This window comes from Xiphophorus hellerii, chromosome 23 (genome assembly GCF_003331165.1).
Source record: "Xiphophorus hellerii strain 12219 chromosome 23, Xiphophorus_hellerii-4.1, whole genome shotgun sequence".
In the NCBI taxonomy this organism is placed as follows: Eukaryota; Metazoa; Chordata; class Actinopteri; order Cyprinodontiformes; family Poeciliidae; genus Xiphophorus; species Xiphophorus hellerii.
Genome location: NC_045694.1, coordinates 26,369,977 through 26,392,519, shown reverse-complemented (window position 1 = coordinate 26,392,519; position 22,543 = coordinate 26,369,977). Strand labels below are relative to the sequence as shown.

The 22,543-nt window shown below is 42.9% G+C and overlaps 1 protein-coding gene across 2 annotated transcripts in view; it reads right to left on the bottom strand.

Moving 5' to 3' along the window:
• Window positions 1-22,543, bottom strand: part of nrg2b (neuregulin 2b) — a 76,376-nt gene that overhangs the window by 39,213 nt on the left and 14,620 nt on the right. For both annotated transcript variants that reach the window (XM_032555157.1, XM_032555158.1), the window contains exons 2-3: window positions 1,484-1,646; window positions 393-511 (exon numbers count right to left, since the gene is read on the bottom strand). In XM_032555157.1, the coding sequence (XP_032411048.1) occupies window positions 393-511; window positions 1,484-1,646 (282 nt within the window). The remainder of the gene's footprint in view (window positions 1-392; window positions 512-1,483; window positions 1,647-22,543) is intronic.

Sequence of the window (22,543 nt, the reverse complement as noted above, 5' to 3'; positions counted from 1 at the left end):
CTTCAGTGAAATTGCGAGTCTTTAACCTTACAGTCAAATTTGCAGCTAAAACAATTAATTGAGAAGCTAAAATGAACGTAACGTTCATGTAAATGTCTGGCGGTCTCTGTACATTCAGTGAAACACATATTAAGCCGCAGCAGTCAAGTTTGATTCAATCAAATTCAGAGCAGTTTGACTCCTTCGATCGAATGCGCTTCTTCACTTTGTATTCTACATAAAACGATGACAAGTTCAAGCGTCAAAACGCCGCTCCGACCCAAACCGATGCACTTCTAACCCCTTCATCAACAGCTCTCCATTGTCCCTGCGACATGTTTACGTCGTATTTCAGCCACACACTGCCTCGCAGACAGACATGCAGAACGAAGGCGCCCAGGTCCGGTGCTTACAGATCTGCACGGTGATTATGCTCGTGGCGTTTTCTTGTCCTAATGAGTTCTCAGCCACGCAGGTGTAGTTGCCGGAGTCTTCCAGACGGACACGAGTGATCTGCAACTTTGAATTTTTTCTTCAGAGGGGAAGAGACAAGAGAAACGCTCAGTTATTCTTGGTCACAGTAAAATGAAAAACTACGTTTTCTTTTCTAGCAACTGGCACATAAACTGGTTGTAGAGAGACTTTGAAATATTCCAGAGAATATGAATCATTCATGGAGGAACTATGATCACTATTATTCACCAGTTTCGCAGCTAAACTGACACTGAAAACCACCGAACACATAGGCTGCGTTCACACAGCAGGTGTTGATGCGCAATTCCCATTTGGTTTTTTTGGTTTTTTTGCTGAAATCCGGGGGTTTTTTTTGTTTCTTTTTTAAACTCGACCGCAAAGCAAGTTCTGTGTGAACAGTTTACGATCCCAAAGCGGCCCGTTCAGACTGCGGACACTTTGAAACCGGCCGTGTCCGAATTGCCACCACATAAGGACGTGGAGCAGACCAGATTTTTTGGGAGGGTGAAAAAATCAGAACTGAGACGTTCAGACTGAGGTGAAAAAGTTGAATATGGGTCGCATCTGGGCAAAAAAAAAGAGAAAAGAAAAGTCGATTTAGTTTTCATTTGCCTGCTGTGTGAGCGTAGCCTTAGTAACTGACGACCACATGACAAATAATAGGCCTCTGTTAAACAAGCAGCGTCTGCAGCACCTGCATAATGTTGGGGGGGGGAAACCATTCCAGAATCAGAGATCTTAATCGCTCTCGTTAAAATAACTTCATTCTTTCACAACTTTCTTCTGGTAACATTCCACTTTTACTCTCGTAAAATGATGACTTTATTCTCGTTATACATTTTTAAAAATCTCTTAATTTGGCCCTAATACTTCATTATATTATCTTACTGTGACTAACACCCTTCCTTTTTTTTTTTTTTTTTTTTTTATCGGTAGCAGCTCATCTGGTGGAGGATGAACTCGCCAGGTGTCTCCGTTTTCGTTTCCTCCAGGTGATATCCAGACACACTGAACTCGCTCAGACACTCACACGTTGGTTTTTATTTTGAGGTCTCTGCCTTTCTGGAGTTCGCGTCCGTCTTTGTACCAGCGGAAGGAAGGGCTGGGGTTCCCCGACGCCTCGCACTTCAAGTACATCTTGCCCCCCTCCGGCAGAGACTGGCCTCGCATCGGCCTCAGCTTAGGAGCAGACGCTGGACAGGCAAAGAGAGAAAACACACACAAAGACGGAGAGGAGGAAACACGTAAATGGAAAATCAAAAGCTTTCGTCATTGACAAACTAAAGGTTTTCATTGCTCTGTCTTTTTACCAGTGTGTGTGTGTGTGTGTGTAAGAAATATTTTAAGCACTAGAACCACTTTTAGAAGAACTTCATACATCATATCGTTTATCATTTATCGCGATAAATTTCTTATAAGCGTTTCGATTTATTGCTGTGAAAAAATCCAATTAAATTATGCCCTTTGTGTCAGCATTGTTGTTTTTCTCCAGTTTGTTCAATGAGAGCGTCAATAATATCAATACATTTGAAAATGTGATTGGACGTGGTTAATATGTGCAGGTTAGTGATATAAATCACACTTTCTTATGTGGCTGGGGTCCTAAATAAAGGTATTACACCCGGGAATGTTTTCCAACAACGTTATCTGTAGTTGTCTGATTGCTGTGCCATGCAGTTCCCAAAGAAGGAAGTAATAAACGGTTCTTATCGTCACTTTTATCGTTATCACGATGCTACCACAAAATATCGTGATAAAACGTAAAGTCGGTGTCGGCCAGCTCTACTTTCTAACCTTCAATCAAGCCTATTAAGGAGTGCTACAAGGCGAACATTTGTCAAAATGTTCTTACTTTCCAGACGTGCTCTCATTATTAATAACTAAAAGCAAAAGAGATTAAAAAAACCCCCAAAAAACAAACAACTAAATGTGGCTAAATGTTTGTTTTTGTTACACACATTGTCATTATTAGACATCGTGACAACACTGAAAACATAAAAGTGCTGGATTGGCAGAACACGTATCAAAATGGAGTCTGGAGTTTATTTTTCGACATTTCAAGCACATGTGAGCCGATGCGCGTTTTCCTTTGTGGAACTGAAGGTCTGACAGGAAAATCTGTCAAATAAGTGACGATTTACAACAAGCTGGCGAGCGACTTAGATCAACTTACATATGCTGACAACGCTACTGTGTCCACACACACACACACCCGCACACACACACACACACACACACACACACGCCTAAGCTAGCAGCCTTAAGCAATCACTGCTTTGCTGTTCAATGTGTCGGTTGCTTCAGGTTAACTTTTTGACACGGCTTGAGCTTTTTCACTTTTTGTCAAGTTGCCGCAACAAACTGCAGTGTGTTTAAACTGGGATTTTACTTTAGAGACCAACACAAAGTAGTTCAAAAATGATGAAGTGATTGGAAAATTTGACATCGTTTTCTAATTTTTTTTTTTCACAAATTCAATCCTGGGAAGCATTGTGTGCATGTGTAACTCTGGGGGAGCTGCAGAGATCCTCAGCTCAGGTTTAATACTCTACTAACTCTTAGTCAGCAGAGTCAGCGCTTCACAAATTTGGACTTTAGCTAGAAAAAAAACCCATAAGTAGACCAATTTAATTTTTGAAGAAAATCTTATTTACACAACTTGCAGTTAGTTCAACAAGACTTTGTTAAAGGCGCTTCCTTGAACAGGTTAGGATAGGTTGATGGGTTATACAAAACATGTTACATTAATTTTTTTTTTTTGTGCACAAAATCAGTCTTAGTGAAATTTTCGTCTGGCCAGTTCTGTCTATGAGCTGTTTTCAAGCCTGTTGTCACTTTGAATCCAAATAAGAAACACAACGTTTACACTCGCATGTGAAAATGGCAGCAAACCAGTGCGCAATTATATGACCAAGCATCTTTGAAAAGCAGAAGTGGAGCTTCCTGCACAATCAACAGAAATGCTGCAAGTGGTTTCGGAATGGTAAGTCGACAATAAAACACGTGTCTTTTCCAGCAGCCGTTGTACGGTGGTAAAACCAGCTGAACACATGTGTCGGGGCTCCGCCTGGGTTGCTAGGCAATGGTAACGGCTCGTTTTCCAGACACCAAAAAACTTCTCGCCAAAAGAACAGCCAAAAGGGTTTTTTAAGCACTTGGACTGTTTTTAGAAGCAGTTGAGACTCAAAATGTGCAAAAGGTGAATTTTGCATGACAGGTCCCCTTTAACAGGATTATTAATAAAAAAACGAATGAGCAGCAGCACATCGTTGGGATCCAGTGGTCACATTTTGTGAGCGTTAGTCCTGTCACAGACTCTTACTGCTGATGTATAAATCCACATCACATCTCAGTAAATCACCTTCGATTCACCACATGCTGACTCGCTCTGCCTCCACGACTCCTCGCCCAGAATGAGTTATGCTGCAGCAGCGAGTGTCAAAGCCATCATCTTTTTTTCCCCCCTTTTTTTGCTGAATAATTTGCCAGGCATTTTAGCAGCTTCTTGAGCGGGACTCCAGATGTCACAGACTCGGGGACCAGATTCCGTTCAGTGGATCTCCACTAAGGCTTGATGCAGACATGAACTTATAAAAAAAAACATTTTAACGTGTCTATGCTTCAGACGGTAAGCTGTCTTTCACTTGCTGTTGCTTATAGAAATAAAACAGTTTTACAAGCTAAAGGATTTTTGAAACCTTCAAATGACTGTTTGACTTTTAGGACTCAGGTGGTGGATAAATTGGTTATTTGTTAAGTAAGTAACTTCATTTTAAAGATATTTGAAGTAGTCCCTTTTGTCTTGTAGCATAAATAAGGTTAGAAAGAAATTCTATTTTTTATTTATTTCATAAAAGGAGACAATGGATATTAATCATCATGATTACATGATGTAAAGATGGGAGATTTAGCCAAAGAGGCTAATCTCCATTTGTAGCTCCCCAGCAGGTTGATGGAAGAGATAAAACAAAAAAAAAGTACAATTAGCATAACAACATACATGACTTATGATTTATGACAGATTTTAATGTAGAGCTGAAAGTAGGGTAATTTACTGTAAGGTTTTATAATAAATATGAAAACGGTCACATTTCTGCTGTGGTATAATCAATACAATCCCTTTTAATTCAGGCAGAATCACAAAAAGTCAGCTTGGTACCTTTCATTAAATAAGAACAAAACAAGTGTTTTTGTTTTTTTTACTTTAAGCAACAATATAACAATTATGCATCTGTCTATGGACAGACGGATGAATGTGGACACAGTGTTAGTGTGGCTTTGGTTGCTGGATTTGGACTTCAGTCTGTTTTTCTCCAGACCACAAATGTTCACATTTACCTCGACTTCCTTGCAAAGACGAGCTACATTCACGGTGGAGCGAGCTGCATACTTCATCACTTTAAAAACAAATCCTGATGTAAAACTTTGGTTCTGTCTGCCTGTCGTTTTCCATCATCACTGCAGACAAACGAAGAACCGCGACGTTCCCACAAACAGCAGACGTTTGTGATCGCTGAGAGTCCGCCTTTGTTTGGTGCTTTCGTCAAACATAAACTTCGGTTCTGAGCGCAAACATTCAGCGTGTTTTCGTTTTTAAAGGGCTGGTATTGCGTAAAATCGACTTTTTTTTTAAGCTTTGCATCATGTCATAATGCAATTCCCTCGTCACATCGTGACAACATGAGTGTCGCCTCGATTCTTTCACGCATGTTTGAGAAATCCCTTTCATCTCCAGGGCAACCATTCAACTGAACAAATCGCCGGAGAGGACCTAGCTCTCCTGGACTCTCTCACTCAGCTCCTTCAGACTATCCAGCAGTAATTAGCAAACATATAATGGAACCGCTGAGCTAATAATAGAAGCTACTTCTCAGAGCAGCGCTGGTAAAAAAAATGTTGTTGAAGAGTTACTTCAACTGTTGTCCCAACATAGTAGGAGCCATGTTGGGACAACTTCCTGAAGGCGGAGTTTCAGAAAGAGCAGGAGCTTCTTAAAGAGACAGAGGCTCCATTTCAAGGAGTTAAATTACAAAGTCAAACTCCTTTTAAGTCATATCTGATATAAGCAGCATTTTCATAACAACTGACGGTAACATGGTCACTTGACTGGGCTATAAAATGTCTCTATATGTGCCTTGGAAACACATAATACTGAAATACTTCAAAACAACAATTTGTCACAACATAAAATGCTGAGACAAGAAATTGTCCATACTGTTTCGCCTATAAGGGGCGCTATTTACCTCCTCCAACTTGAAGGAAGCTAAATAACAGACAGCAAAAATATTACCAAGTTGCATTTCATTAATAACTCTTATTCGTAACATTTTATTGAATATATGGAAACAGGTTTTCTACAACGAGGTTCCTTCAGCATGTCCCGTGTCTGGCCAGCCGTCTCCTCCAGTGGGACTCAAAACCTCAGGTGAGAACCCAATCTATCTGTCCATCTGTCCACCGTGACGTCATTCATCAGGTTTTGTGAGGACTTGTGTGTCCGCGCCGAGACTTTCCACGCATACGATAATAAACCGGCTCACTTCACATCCGGGGAAACTGCGTCAGAGCAAGGAAGAGACTCGAAGGCCCTGTGTGAACAAACTGAGCGAGGAGATGGAGGCAGCTAAGAGAAGCTATGTAACTAGAAGCTTTTCAGCAGGAGGATGTAATATTTCAGCGCCGGCGGACCGTGACGTCTCCGCCTCATACCTGAGGATCTGTGCGGATCAACATAGCTCCATCTTGACTCAGATTCACAACACGGTACGCCATCCTCCCATTCCCCAAGAAATGCATGGATAAGGGGTTAAACGACAACAAGTCTGACACAAAAGTGTCTGTGATCATAAAATCCTTTGAGCAACTTAAAGAACATGGCAGGCCCACTGCTGCAGGCGTCAGATTACACCAGATTACGCAACTACACTTCATCCTGAATCACCCCGACCACCTACGTAACACGTAACGGCGGCGTGTTACGGCCATTATGGTTAGAAAAAAAGGTTTAAATTTCTGTCCCAAAAAAACCCTGAAATTTTGACATCAATCGCACAAACTTTCTAGAAAAAAATAACTAAATTAAAAATAATAATTAAAAGTCGAAAAGTTGCAAGAAAAAAAAAAATTCAGGGATTTTCTACGTTAATCTCAGAAATTTTTAGAAAGAACTCGAACATTTCCGGGTTTGAAAAGTCCCAAAAATTTGCTAGAGAAAGTTCTGTAATGTTGAACCGCGTGGAATTGGTAAAAGCACAATTAAAAGCCTTTAAAACAACCAAATATTTAAATCAAAGACAAAAATAAAATACCTCATCTTCTATTTGGTATTTTTCCATCAGACTCCAGAGAAGCCGGTGCCAGTCAGGAACCTCGTCGCACGTCACTGATCAGAGTACAGTTAGTGAAAACGTTTTAACTCAAAAGTCTTGCAACTTTATGTTCAGCGAAATGTGCGTTGATATTATCCAAATATACAGTATATGCCGCTTCATCAATTATTATCCCAACATCTTACCAAACCTCTTTTAGTAACGCAGACTGTAAAAGAGAGTTTCTGGTGAAATATTGTAATATAACTTGTTTACTCCCAGAAAACTGACTAAATGAACCCAGGCAGGGGTCTCAAACTCCGTGCCTAGAAGGCTGCAGTCCTGCAGGTTTTAGATGTGCCACAGGTACAAAACACTGGAATGAAATGACTTAATTTCCTCCTTGTGTAGATCAGTTCTCCAAAGCCTTACTGACCTAATTATTCTATTCAGGTGGTGCAGCAAAGACACATCTAAAAGTTGCAGGACTGCGGCCCTCCAGGACTGGAGTTTGAGACCCCTGACCCAGAGTGTTTGCTTAAACTCACATATTAGGTCCTGTGTTTTAGTTTCCTTCATAAAGTGCAACAGCTTCGTTGCTCCTTTCTCTTTGCTTGTTTCAAAGGCTGCAGAAATGGCTCTGATCCTTTGTTTGTACAGTTTATTGCTCGGCATCTTGCCCGAGTTCAGCTCCTCGTCCTTCCTGCCGCTCGGTGGAGAATCTGAGAGATAAGTCCTGAGATCGTCTGCGTAGCCTTGACTTTTACGTTTCTCCTCAGGCTAACGCCTTTGGCGGCTTCTCGTTGTGGCAAAAGCTTTTTGCTTTCTTCGTGCGTTTCCCAGGAATAAAGGAGATTTCTTGAACAAGCCGGTTAATTTTCTTAAACAGGACACGGAGACACATTCCATAACAAATATGTACAGAAATGAAAAGCTGTTGAATTGTATACAAATTCAGAAGGCGAATTGGGCATCAGTTCTGGATGGCTTTTTTAAAAAATAAATTATTTTATTTTATCTATTTATTTTCTTAATCAATTTGTCATTTTTATTTTTTTATTTTTATTTTTCCTTCAGGCTGTTTAAAATCGCATATTGCTTGCTATGAATGACCAAAGGAATCATAGAAAGCATGTTAAATAAAAATGAGCTTTTAGCATTTTTATTATTTTTGGTAAATATGAATAAAAGCAGAGCTTTCTCATTTGCTGTCTACAGTCTCGCCGTGACAAATAGTTTTCTAAAGGGCACGGAGCAGCCTGCTTTCTGTGATCTTCCTGTGTTTTGCTTTGGATTTTTGTGTGTGTGTGTTTTTTTATTTTTTTTTTGCTGGAGACAATTAGGAAATCCTGGCAACTGTAATCTAATAACAATGTACCATATGTGGAAAAGAGATGAGATTCTACAAAGGGAGGAGGCGACATCTCGCTTATTCCAGCTGCTCGGATCTGGCATTTAGCTTCACGATGACAAAATACCTCAGAGAATAATAATCTTTGTTTTTGTGCTGCACTTTTCAAAAGCAAGTTACGAAAAGCTTCGCTGTAAGTAAATACATTAGGAATGATTAAGAGTTAACTAGAAATGCCACCCAAAAAAGAAACCCCCGCCACAAAGACGCACACGAAGAAGAACAGGCCGCACTGAGATACGGCGGCAGCTGGAAGCCAAACACGAACGTGAAAAGAGTTCTGTAAAGAGTCTGCTGCTCTTACTCTGCTTCAAAGTCTGGATGGCTCCGAGTTACAGTTTGTTTGTTTTGTTGTTTTTTTTTTATATGAATGATTTCACTGTAGCAATGCAGCACTGCAAAAATCCTGCAGCAACGCTAGCTCTGACGTCTCCCAAGACCACAGGGTTCATCTGAAATCCGTGTGGGAGTTAACGGAGTGAGGCGTTAAGTTGAAAATGTAGGGCCTCCGCAGACGGGAGGGTTTTTTTTCCCGAAGTCTGGTGACACACACTATGAGTGGGAGGTTAGCACACAGAGGAGGTGGGGTGGGTGGACACATGCAGTTTGACCGTACATCCAGCCTTGTTCACAACCAGTCAGTCTGGTAATGGATTCCTACAAACTGTCTCAAGGTGTCAGGTCAGTCTGCTTCCACACAGACCCCTCTACGGAAAACATTTAGTGCTTAAAAAAGATGATCAAATTAATGAATCTTGTTTATTTAGCAGCAAGGAAAGAGTGGGTAAAAATTAATGTCCTGGTCTGATTTAGAGCTACACCTAATGATTATTTTAGCAACAGACTATTCGATCGATTATTCTGACTATTAATTGCCTTCACTCTGCACTGTGTCAAACCAACCAAACCCTTTTGAAACACCTGTTTCCCTCCCCTGCCTGTGGGGGCGCTGCACCAAGAACGACTGAAGGAAACAACACAAAAACCTCAGAAGAAGACATGAGTGCAACTGCCTCTTTCATGAAATGTAAACAACAATGGAGTAGCATCAGATCTTTTGGAGTTGTTGGATTTCTGCTTTGTCTCTGGTAAAAGACGACGTTTTTTTTCACGCTAGCACAAGACAAGCATGTTTGTTTCGGTTGTGTTTACCCAGAATGCCAAGCGCCGTAGTCCGTTTCCTGCTTTCCTAGCGATTGCCTGTATTCAAACCTCACCAGAATTCACTTCAGCTGAATCAATGCAATGGTTTTTACATGGGCCAGAGTTCGATTCATTCCCATCTCCCAAAACGAACCGGACTTTCTAAACAAATGAACCAGAGTCTGATTAAAGCGGGCTAAATAGAGCTGGTGTGAATGCACCCTTGGAGAATGAGGGAGAGTTTCATCAGATGACGGCTAACAGGGTACAGAAAAAATACTTTTATCTTTTGGAGATAAGACATTTTTCTGTAATGCAAAACGTTGGATTTGAAAATGCTGACAGCCAAGAAATCTTAGGTGAGGATGTACGTTCTCCAGAGACTGATGTCTTTAGCTAGCGCTAGCCACGGAAACTGCATTATAGAGACTGACGTCTTTAGCTAGCGCTAGCCACGGAAACTGCATTATAGAGACTGATGTCTTTAGCTAGCGCTAGCCACGGAAACTGCATTATAGAGACTGACGTCTTTAGCTAGCGCTAGCCACGGAAACTGCATTATAGAGACTGACGTCTTTAGCTAGCGCTAGCCACGGAAACTGCATAATCATCTAGTTTTTGGCTTAAAACGAAAGTCAAACTTTTCTTTTGCAGCAATTTCATTCTCTCAGACCCACAGTTGACACTGTGTTGCTTCTACTTCTGATACAAATAATTAGCATCCGCTAACAATTGGAAGGCTAGACAAAAATTACTTTGAATGTTTTTAATAACTCATTAAGTGTGAAGTTTTGAGGATCTTTGGTGAAACGGCTTAAAGAGACAATGTGAAAAGAGCTACATGATCGTTTACATGATGGCGTTAGCTTCCTGAAGCCAGAGGAGACGCTTCTAGTCGAGTCAGAAATCTCTTCGCTATATTTTTTAAAATTATAGCCACAGATAAACTCAGCTTTTTGTGAACAGCTTTTGTTCTTCGTGTTTACACTTTAAAAATCTTCTGGCTGACCGATCACAGACAGTAGGCCATCTCTAAATCACCTAAAACTCAAAGAGACAACTGAAAAACCAGAACATTATCGTCACATTTTAGGATGTGGGAAAAAAAAAAAAAAAGCTAACTGTTGATTTTTTTTTTTTTTTCGCTCACAGGTCGCAGTAATTTAAAAATAACACACCGGATGTTCATTTGTCCCTCTTGTGATTGCTGTATCCAGCTTCATAAAGTGGACATATTCAGAATCATATCACTGCCATCTGAAGCTCTTAGAGTGGCTCCGGTAATAGCAGAAGTACGAGTTTCCTTTACTTTAACATGATCAGGACGTTGGAGCCACTGCCCCCCCGTTCAGCTGTCATTACAGCCATGAGAAGGAGACGAGGGATGCAGAGAAATACCCGGTAACATGTCTATCTAATCAAATTTACCTTTACCACCGTCGTATGCACCTTTATCTGCTTGAATGTCATGAGTCCAATCTAGCTTTTCTTTTTCATGTATTTATGAGGACTCATCTGTAGCAAGCGGCCACCAGTCTCTTTTAAAGTGACGGGTAATTATATATGATGGATTAACCTTTGTCTGTTCAGATAAACACAGGGAACAAGATTTACCTTTGGAACATTCTTCAAGATGGAGACTTTCTTGAACTTGGTCTCCTGCTGGGTGATGAACCTGATTAGCAATTAGCTCCATCCAATAATAGAGAATTTGCTAAGCTAAGAAAATCTAATCAAAATGAACTTCCATACACCAAAATAATAATAATAATAATAATAATAATAATGATTTTAAAAAGGTCAGAGAAACCGAATTACAGCTAACTCTCTGTGTGATTCGAACTCATTTCAATTTTAAGCTGTATGCACGTTGCATATTCTAACATGCTTACAAATGTGTCCAGCATTGTGGGAAATAAAGAGGTCGTTCTCGTAAGGTTATTTTAAACAAACGTCAAAGCTGAAGACACAACACAACGCCGCTATTTTTGGTCACCTACAGCAATTAAGACAAATGAACCAGAGGCAAAGTAAATGCAGACAAAGCTGAAGTTCTTCTTTTTGCTCGGGGAGCAGGACTGATGAGAGCAGACCGGGTCCAACAGCCTGGCTCTGCTGAATTTAACCGTAACCAACGGTGACCGGGTTATAAAACGTGCAGCTTGTAATGTTCCAACATGGACAACTGTGATCAATAATTTGACTCCTGTTGGTGCAGCTGTCCAAGATGAGCATATGAGTGTGAGCGGGGGGAAGTCAGGCTTGACTTTCTGCGACTTTTCGGACAAATCAGTCAGAAGACCACAGCTGTCCGGGGTAAGGTTCTGCTTTTATGGACTTCTGTCCAAGCGGATTTTTTCCCGTTTTTTAAAAAAATTATGTTTGCAGTGAATAAAGCTAATAAAGCCGGCCCTGTGACTCGCTGTAAAGTCTTCTCTACTCCATTTCTGTGACGTCACAGCAACTAAGTCGACTCAACTTTCATCATGTTAATCGTGACTTTAGAAAATATGAAATCATTCAACCCCTACAGCCGTTTCTGCGAGATTACCGTCTGCTGGGGGCGAGGGTGGAAAAAAACCTGCCCATTACATTTCAAAGATGTTAAAAGCAAAAACATTAACGTTTATAAAGAGGGGGAAACAACTTTCCACCGCAAGTTGTGTCTCCAGACAAGCAACTGGAGCCTGAAGTGCTGCAAGCCCAATCAACAGAACAGACAGCAAACATGCTAACAGTTGCACAGCAGTTCAGCAATAAGAACTTAGTCAACAGGAGAAAGATGTTGTGTTTTGAGTTGGGTAAATCTTCTTTTTTAAAAAAAAAAAAAAAGCCTACAGATGAACATTTCAGGGATAAAAACTTTCAGACCGGGAGACAAACATAATATTACGACTTCTTAACACTGAAAGTGTTAAAAAAAAAAAAAAAAAAAACAAGTCCGCGCTAAACATTTCGCCTCAAAGAAGAAAATATGAAAGAGCGACTCTGAACACACATGTGCACAAACCCAATTAGAGAAGATTCACACATCCCACACACACGCAGCCCAGACGAGCCAGCAAGCCGTAGCAGGACCTCACTCAGCGAACTGCAGCTGCAATTTACACCCCGGCAAAGATTTTTCCCACAGCACCACCAATGTGTACCGCTGAGTGTGAGGGAGGGAGTGAATACACATACACACACACACCCCCACACCCCCACACACACACACACCCCCACACACACACACACACATACACACACACCCACCCACACCCCCCCACACACACACACACCAGTACATGACGCGAGGCACACAAATCCAAGCAGGTAGGATTCAGTGTTTGCACTGATGGAGATGTGTGATTGTCTCTGGATATATACGTGTGCTGAACATGACGGTGTGTGTGTGGGGGGAGGTGTGTGTGTGTGTGAGTTTCGAGCTGTCTGTATCGCTGAGTGATGTGGAGAACTAAGAAGAAGCGGGAACGCCGAGAGGTTATGAAACGGTGTCTGGCCAATAACCTGTGACCAGGTTGCCTCGGCGTCCAATCAAACGTGACCAGCGCTCCCATCAGCCGTCCGTCAAGAGGTCTTCCTCTCAAGGTCGGCTCTCTCTCTCGCTCCGCTGCCTCTACTCCTCCCCCCTCAAGCCTCGTCTCTGTCCGCCAGAGCGAGCGTCAACAAAAACTTGATCTAATTTCTCGCTTAGCATGATCCAATAACAGTGAGCGATATGGATGCCATGGCCGATTAGGTGTGTTTGGCATCCCGGCGACGACATGCCTGAACCCCGCGGGAGGAACCGGAGTACATTCATAAAACGTGCGTGTGAGGCGGGAGGCGACGCGCTCGCGTGAGCGAGCGTGCGTGCGTGCACAAAGGAAGAGAAGCTCCTTCTATCTCCTTCTCCAATCAGCGTGATTTCTGCAGCGCACAGCTGTCACCATAGAAACCGGGGAGGGCACGGCAGAGAGAGAGAGAGAGGATGGCAGGCAGGAAGAAAGAAGGAAAGAAAGAAGGTAGAAAATAAGATTGTGGAAGAAGTAGGAAAGGCAATGTGTGTGTGTGTTGTGTGTGTTGGTGTGTGTGTGTGGTGAGTGATGGCAGCCACATCAGGCTGCATGCAGCATCGCCCGGCTAACAGCGAGCCCCGGGCAACCCTCTGTAGGCGTGAGGAAGTAAGAATGTGTGCAAAGGCTGTCATACACACACATAGTTAAGAAAATAATCACGTGCATTGGCGTGTGTGTGTGTGTGTGTGTGGGTGTGTGTGTGCGCTTTCAACAGTTTCTGTCAATAACTCCCTCCTTTGTTTTCCCTTGTCTATACCTTCTTGGGTTTTTTTTTTTCCAAGACTCTTGACAAACAACACAAACCGACCCGACCTTGTGTGTTATCCTGGCTGCTGTGCATTGTTCTATTTGCGGCTCAGAGATCTATTTAGGTAAAAAAAAAAAACCACACACACACACAAAAACATTAGATTCAGCAGAAATCAGGGTTTTTTCCCCTCTTACAGATATACACATTTAACTACACACAGCCATACAGAGAGAGAGAGAGAGAGAGAGAGAGAGAGAGAGGGGCTGTCTTCTGCTCTAGATGTACAGTCAAGAGAAAAGGACTGTGGGTGTGAGACAGCCAGGAAGAAAAGAAAGACTCAGGGATAGATAGATAGATAGATAGATAGATAGATAGATAGATAGATAGATAGATAGATAGATAGATAGATAGATAGATAGATAGATAGATAGATAGATAGATAGATAGATAGATAGATAGATAGATAGAGTAGTTAATGAAGGGCTGCTTGCGGGCAGAACGGTGGAGAAAAGCTATTCTCTCTATCTCTCCTTTTCTCCACTCAGGAGTCTTCTGCAAGTGATCCTGCTTTCCACCAGTCCTCCGCTCATCCCTCTTTCATTTCATATCTCTACCTGCTCTTTTTTTCCCGCGTGTGTGTGTCAACACTTTGCATTCTGTCTTTGACTTCTGCCTCCTCTGTTTTCATTCATCCCGGCATCTCGCCTTTCCGTCCCTCCTGCCCTCCCTTTTCTTTTTCTAACCCCACCGATCCTCACTTTTCTCCCGTCCAAAACGCCCGCCGTCCAACCACCAAACCGCCAAACGCACAACGTTTAACCGCAAGCTGGAAACCCAGACCAACAGGCACAATTGTCTCGATAAGAGGACCGAGGCATCGATCAGATCTGTCCTCTGTAGGGAGGCGAAGCGTCTTTAGGACGAGAGTCTACCTAAAGACGTCGTCTCTCGATCAACCACTGCTCCTTTTTAAAGAACCCAACACCAGAGAGGAGGCTTTGACAAAACAGATAAATTGAGATTACAGACAGTGACACAGATGACACACTAAACTGAACTTCTAGTTAGGCTAATAATGAAAAGGCCCAAACCAAAAAACCTGCGTGGATATTTGCATCATCAAGGTTCATGAAATCACAATCCAACCTTGACAGAGATGTACGTCTGACTGCACCTAACCCCACCGCATTGTTCCCCAGTGTCCAACAGGTTTCACCCAGGCCAAATGAAATGAAGCCTAGGCGCAAATTCAAACTGGAAGACTCTTTAGCCCCACCTGCATCATCCAATCGGCGCGTCCCGCTCATCGCCGCCGACCTATCAACGCTGGACCAAGCCACGTCACGTCCAATCACCGACCAAGGCCCAGTTGATAAGGACCCCCATTCATGGCATCTTCCGCTTTCCAGCTGCGCTCAACCCTCCTCCACCCCTTCTCCACCTCCACTCTTCAGGCTCGCATCCTTCACCGACCTCCACCACCAGTGTCGGGTCCCGGGGGATGACATTCCTAACCTACATGGGGAATGCTCATCCGAGCTTATTGCAATTCACAGCTCAATGTCCTCAGCCGGGGCCCGAGCGCCAAAGAACTTTAAATTCATGCATGTCAATAAACCTTTTTAATCGCTGTTTTTTCCGTCTGAGTCTCTCCAGATTGAAATGTTTGGCAAATGTCAGGTAGCGTACGGAAAATCCTTGGCCATAAACCCGATCAAGTGCTAAAAACGAAGTTACATGTTGGATCAGGAGCAGGAGAAGTGACTCTGATCGTCGTTCGACAGGCCGCTGCTGAACAGTGAAACCTCCCTGGCCTTCCCGCCATGCCCCGTCCACCGAAAGTCACTCATCGAGGATCTCGTCTCACCCTGGCGTCTTTGCACGTTGGCAGCACCAAACGAGGCTGTGAACAAACGGTTTGCTGCGTGAAGCTGATTTCAGGCAGCCTATAGCGCAGCCCAAGGAAGCCGATCAGCGCTTTCCATCAGAACACACGTCTCTGACGCGATGAAGAGAGCAGCACGGCGAGGGATCTACTGCGAGCGAGTCCAACTGTCTCTGGACAGACTGTACAACGAGACGGTCCCAGGCTCATTGTCATTCCTAATTGGTTTAAAGGACAGCATTCGTGACTCTGGGATCTTCTTAACACCTTGTTAATAGGACGCATCCAGTCTGGAGCCACAGCGTGAATGAAATGATGCTCGGAGCTTAATGTAAGGGTCACAGTTCACTTTCTTTTTCTCAGTGTGGACGTGTGCAGTGTGGAGCGAGGGGTTTAGATTACAAGTTGATTTAAAATTAATGAAAACTTTCATTTCACAGTAATAATTGATGGAAACCAGGACAGAGGGAGGATGAAGAGCAGAGGAGGTTGGTTCAGAGTCGACTTCTTTTTATTTACCTTGGTCGGTACGACAAGGGTGTAACTTTGTGTTGCAAATTGGTGGGGAGGAAGAGGAGCGGCAGGGGGCTCCTCTTACTGGAAGGCCTTTTCTTTTATTGGTGCTAAGAATAAGGCCAAAACCTACATGTGAATGCCAGACAGTCTTATTGAATAAATTAGGATTTACGTCCTGATCAGGCTTGTCAGATTAATAATGCATTTTGAAAATTATCTTTTAGGAGTAATTAAACATACTACGAAATATAAATATATTAAGACATACGTAATCTAATTAATCTATATAATGTCTTTCACTTGGTGATGGATCTGCTGACAAAGGTTTTCAATCATATTCTAATTTATGGACTCAGCCTGTATTTGCTGAATGCTTCCCTACAGTTGAAAACAGTTTCACAATTCAGTAATATTTTTTCATCCATCCATCCATCTTCTTCCGCTTATCCGAGGTCGGGTCGCAGGGGTAGCAGCTTCAGGAGGGAGGCCCAGACTTCCCTCTCCCCAGCCACTTCTTCTAGCTCTTCCGGGGGAATCCCGAGGCGTTCCCAGGCCAGCCGAGAGACATAGTCCCTCCAGCGTGTCCTGGGTCTTCCCCGGGGCCTCCTCCCGGTGGGACGTGCCCGGAACACCTCACCAGGGAGGCGTCCAGGAGGCATCCTGACCAGATGCCCAAGCCACCTCAACTGGCTCCTCTCGATGTGAAGGAGCAGCGGCTCTACTCTGAGTCCCTCCCGGATGACTGAGCTTCTCACCCTATCTCTAAAGGAGAGCCCAGCCACCCTACGGAGGAAACCCATTTCGGCCGCTTGTATCCGCGATCTCGTTCTTTCGGTCATGACCCAAAGCTCATGACCATAGATGAGGGTGGGAACGTAGATCGACCGGTAAATCGAGAGCTTCGCTTTTTGGCTCAGCTCTTTCTTCACCACGACGGACCGGTACAACGCCCGCTTAACGGCAGACGCTGCACCAATCCGCCTGTCGACCTCCCGCTCCCTTCTTCCCCCATTCGTGAACAAGATCCCGAGATACTTAGACTCCTCCACTTGGGGCAGGACACCCCCCCCTGACCTGAAGAAGGCACTCTACCCTTTTCCGGCTCAAGACCATGGCCTCGGATTTGGAGGCACTGATCCCCATCCCGGCCGCTTCACACTCGGCTGCGAACCGCTCCAGCGAGAGCTGCAGATCACGATCTGATGAAGCCAAAAGGACCACATCGTCTGCAAAAAGCAGAGACGAGATCCTAAGGGCACCAAATCGGATCCCCTCAACACCTTGGCTGCGCCTAGAAATTCTGTCCATGAAAGTGATGAACAGAATCGGTGACAAAGGGCAGCCCTGGCGGAGTCCAACTCTCACCGGAAACGAGCCCGACTTACTGCCGGCAATGCGGACCAGACTCTGACACCGGTCATACAGGGACCTGACAGCCCGTATCAAAGGGCCCGGTACCCCATACTCCCGGAGAACCCCCCACAGGGCTCCCCGAGGGACACGGTCGAACGCCTTCTCCAAGTCCACAAAACACATGTAGACTGGTTGGGCGAACTCCCATGCACCCTCCAGGACCCTGCCGAGGGTGTAGAGCTGGTCCAGTGTTCCACGACCAGGACGAAAACCACACTGCTCTTCCTGAATCCGAGGTTCGACTATCCGACGGACCCTCCTCTCCAGTACCCCCGAATAGACCTTGCCAGGGAGGCTTAAGAGTGTGACCCCTCTATAATTGGAGCACACCCTCCGGTCCCCCTTTTTGAACAGGGGGACCACCACCCCAGTCTGCCAATCCAGGGGAACTGCCCCCGATGTCCATGCGATATTGCAGAGTCGCGTCAACCAACACAACCCTACAACATCCAGAGCCTTAAGGAACTCCGGGCGGATCTCATCCACCCCCGGGGCCTTGCCACCGAGGAGCTTTTTAACCACCTCGGCGACCTTGTCCCCAGAGATTGGAGAGCCCAACCCAGAGTCCCCAGGCTCCGCTTCCTCAGTGGAAGGCATGTTGGTGGGATTGAGGAGGTCTTCGAAGTACTCTGCCCACCGGCCCACAACGTCCCGTAATATTGTAAAATGTTGTAATATTTTTTATGAAGAATTATCACATAGTTGCCTTTTATTGTCTGATTTGATCAAGTGCTAAAAACGTCAACAACATGAGATTCTGTAACAATCAAAATGTTTTTAACATTTCAAAAGCAGAATAAGGAACTTATGTGTAAACCAAATGAATCCTTGTAAAAACAAACTGTATTTTTCAATGATGTGATTCTGACTCCACAGCTGTCCCTCAGCAGGTTGGCTAAACCTTTTTGTCCTGCTGACTTACACATAGCAGGTGATATGATGTGTCTTTAATATAGCAAATAATAAAGACGGAAAACCTTTGTTGGGTCTGGTTGGAGCAGTTGGTGAATAGAGTTATTACTGGATTCTATCAAATGTGTCTTAAAGCTGAGATGCTGATGTTTGGATATGTAAAATATATATTATCTCTGCTAATAAATCTATAGTTTGGTTTCTGTCAGTTCTAGAAACAAGAGAGAACAAAGCGAATTTCTCTTTATTATGGTCCATAATTTAATTTTACTTAATAGGAGCCATGATTTAAAATGTAACAAACTGGTTTCTATATGCTTAATGAAATATTTCATCCTATTTGATGATTGCTCTGAATATCAACACGTCCTACGATCAAATGATGTAATTTGTCCGGGGGAAAAATGTAGAAAAACGGGTGACTGTTATTTTTTTCTGTCTGTCAGCTTTAGATTAGTGAAAGATTAGTTCAAGTGCATCAGGAATTAACACAAAAAAACCACAAAAAAGGACATACAAACACCAAACAGAACATTCTGTCTGTTGCAGATTTATGTTTTTGAATTTCCATTTTGCGATCACTAGGAAGTGATCGCCTTAACATTCGCGGTGGTTGATTAGCTAATTTAAACACCTGCACTTCTGATGATCTGTCAGAAAATCTATGTGGGTCGCCTTATTTTGTGTTAATTGAACCAAAATACTCCGAACTGCGCAGCAAGAGTGCATGTTAAGGTGATAAAAGTTAAGCTAGCACAGCTAACCGACTCTCTCTCTCCACTTTCTTTATTTTAATTAAAGCTTTTTACTGAAATGTGATCCCTTTGCACCTTGTTATCTTGCTGTCGTAGTGTTGACAATATCAAAACTTTGGGTCCCCTTCTCAGATTCTTTGCTTGATTGTGTCATTTCCCCGACCACCGATATTCCTGACTCGATGCAAAGCAACAGCAAGTCACCTGATGTCCAATCCACTAGATCGCTGAGCGGACTTGCCATTTACGTTTTACACAGGAATTTTAAAAAGCACCACCTGTCTGTTAATGCTTTGAGTACAACGTGCATACATAGATGAAGGCACATACAGAAAAAAAGGTGCAGGAAATATTGGTGGGGATTGTCCCCGTCATGCCAGAGTTGGTGGGGACACGTCCACACCAGTCCTTCAGGAAGTTACGCCTATGCGGTACGGTATGATAGCATACTGTAGGGCTGCAGCTAATTTGGTGGTCGATTATTCTGACGATTAATCGATTAATCGGATACAAACTCGTCACATTCTACAGATTTTTCATTTACACACTTAGGTCATTTTTTGTACACTTTTGGAAATGCATTAAAAGAAGCAAGTAAGCAATTTAACAGATTTTTTTAAATAAGGAAAAAACTTTAATTGTCTACAATAATGACAATAACAGCATTCCTTTAGTGAATTTGAAACTAAGACGATGCCACTTGGGAATTTTTGGTCAAACATATTTATAGATAAAAGTTCTTTTTTTATCTTAAATATATTTACTACATTTTTGACTTGTATATTTCTGACTGTGCTGTTTTTTTCATCAAATGGCCTTTTTTAGAGTCTATACTCCAATTAACGATTAATCGATGACTAAAACAGTTGACGATTATTTCAATAATCAGTTCATCACGATTAATCCGATTTATCATTTCGACTCTACCATAGAGCTTTCTGTTTAATAGAAGTACAGACAGAGTTTAAATAGTAAAGCACTGACATCATGACATATGCTAGGTCGTGATTCGTTAGCTCCGTCCAACAAGTAAAGTTCAGCTCTTTCAATTACAAGCAGAGAGCATTAAAATAGGACGTAATGGACAAATGATGAGAAGAAATGAAGATGAGGAGGACCAAACAGAGGAAGAGGAGAGATTGGTGTTGGTGCTGCTAGGAAATGCCAGTCCAACAGTATGCTGCAAAGAGTCTCTAGAGCTGCTCACAATTAGCATAGGAATCAAAACATTTTCTCAAACATATTAGAATGTAGTGCTGAAACGATTCCTCGAATGACTTGAGTACCTCGATTATTAAAATTCCTCGAGGAAAATTGGTCTGCCTCGAAGCTTGGTTAAATGATGTTTTATTATGTAGCGCACCGTGTTCCGCCCGGATCATTATTTGTGGAGGGCAGCGCTCTTACTTCTGCTTCTGAAGCTTACAGAAAAGCTACGGCAGCTTTTCTGGTGTCAGAATCGCGGCGTCACGGTTTTGGAGCGAAAGGTAGGAATGGCACAGAGTGAGAGAGAGAGAAAGAACCGATTCCTCGGATAATCGTAAAAATATTCTATAGAATACTCGATAACTAAAATATTTTTTTACAACAGCCCTATTAGAATGTTACAAAGATTTAAAGATGCCTCACTGTCGCGTTAGTTCCTGCAAATAGTATTAGCTTCTGTTAATGGTGTTAGCTTCTGCCAATGGTGTTAGCAACTGCTAATGGTGTTAGTTCCCGCTAATGATGTTAGCTTCTGCTAATGGAATAAGTTCCTGTTAAAACGATTCACTTTTGTTAATAGTGTTAGCTACTGCTAATAATGTTAGCTTATGTTAATGATGCTAGCTTCTGCTAATTGTGTTAGTTCCTGCTAAAGGTGTTACCTAATGCTAATAGTATTAGCTCCTACTAGCTCTAGCATGGGCCAAGTAAGTAGCTCAGAAGCCAATCATGGCTGTTTATTTCAGCAGATATCTCTTGTGTAACAGCAGATGAAACAACCCAGATGTTTATGTCGGTAACGTTAGCCTCCACAAACTTGACTTCCTGTGGTTTTTTGGGGGTTTTTTTCCCATTTTTTTTCTCCGAAGAGTTTTTGCGGCGCTAGTGGCTCGTATTTTTTCGACAGTAGGCAGACAGGAAGGGGAGTGAGGAGAGGGGGGAAGACATGCGGCAAAGGTCGTCGGGACCGGGAGTCGAACCCGCGACGTCCGCGTCGAGGACTAAGGCCTCCAAACGTGGGGGGTGCTAACCCCCTGCGCCACCACAGCACGCCCCAACTTCCTGTGTTTTTTTCATAAGTCCACTTTAACCTACGCACGTCGTCAGCCCAGAATGCATTGCCAAGGCGAAAAAATTTAAACCCCCAATCCATATGTGAAAATCCATAGGTGAAAAACATAATAAAGGTATACAGTTTTTGAAACAATCATGAGTTTTTACGCATTGGGAAATTACAGCATATTTAGGCCAACGTGTTCAACTAGTCGTGGATCATTTTAAAAAAACGGGTGAAGGAGACTCCATGGAGAACAAGGCTCCTACTGTCATGGTGAAGAGATTTTTCACATGCAAAATTTATGAAAAGGGGCCGGGAAAAAAACAATCTGGTCTTCATGCCATTCTTAAATTATTGAAACGTGATCTCAAGTTAAAGTGAGCTAGAGCAAGTTGGAGACGGCCATTATTTCCTCATCGAAGAGGAAGCCAAAAAAGAAAAGAAATGGGTGAGGAGAAAGTTAGTGCACCTTCACCGCTTCAGTAGGGTTAAAGAGGAAAATTAGCCGCTAGTTGCTGCTAAATAAAACACTTCGCTAATGAGCCATTAGCAAGCAGGAGTTTTAGGCAGATGGGGTTAATACAATGCCAACATGGAAACACATCAGCAATAATATTTGACAAGGAAACCTTAGAGTGGAAGGTTTCAGAAGTCAAACATTCAACAGTAAGAAACATTGTTCATGATGGGTGGGAAACATTTCAGTAACTATTTATATTTGGATGAAACTGGCAGAAAACAATCTCTGTTCAAATCCATGCTGAAATATTTGATTTTCTGTCGTTTGTTTTCGTGCTTTTATTGGAGCAACTTAGAAGAAAAAAACGTTGCAACAGTTTGAGATTTTTATTCCGTTAAGACTCAAATAAGCTGGAAGGACGGGACGACATGTTGCTTTATAACAAAGACATGAATTTGACCACCACTGACAAAACTAAATACGATTTTTGCAAAAAATCAAAAAAACACACTCAGAAATCAGTGGATGTGAATTTTCAAATCGTACAATTTGTGTTGAATTTGTTGCCAGAGCGGCAGATTCAGCCTCTGTAGTTGTTACATAACAGCTGAGCTGAGCTCCTCTCTGTCAGCTCAACACATGACCAGCAGCTGGCTGTAAAACCACGGTGCTGCTGTCGCTGCTACATGTCAACATTAATGATACTTTGTTGA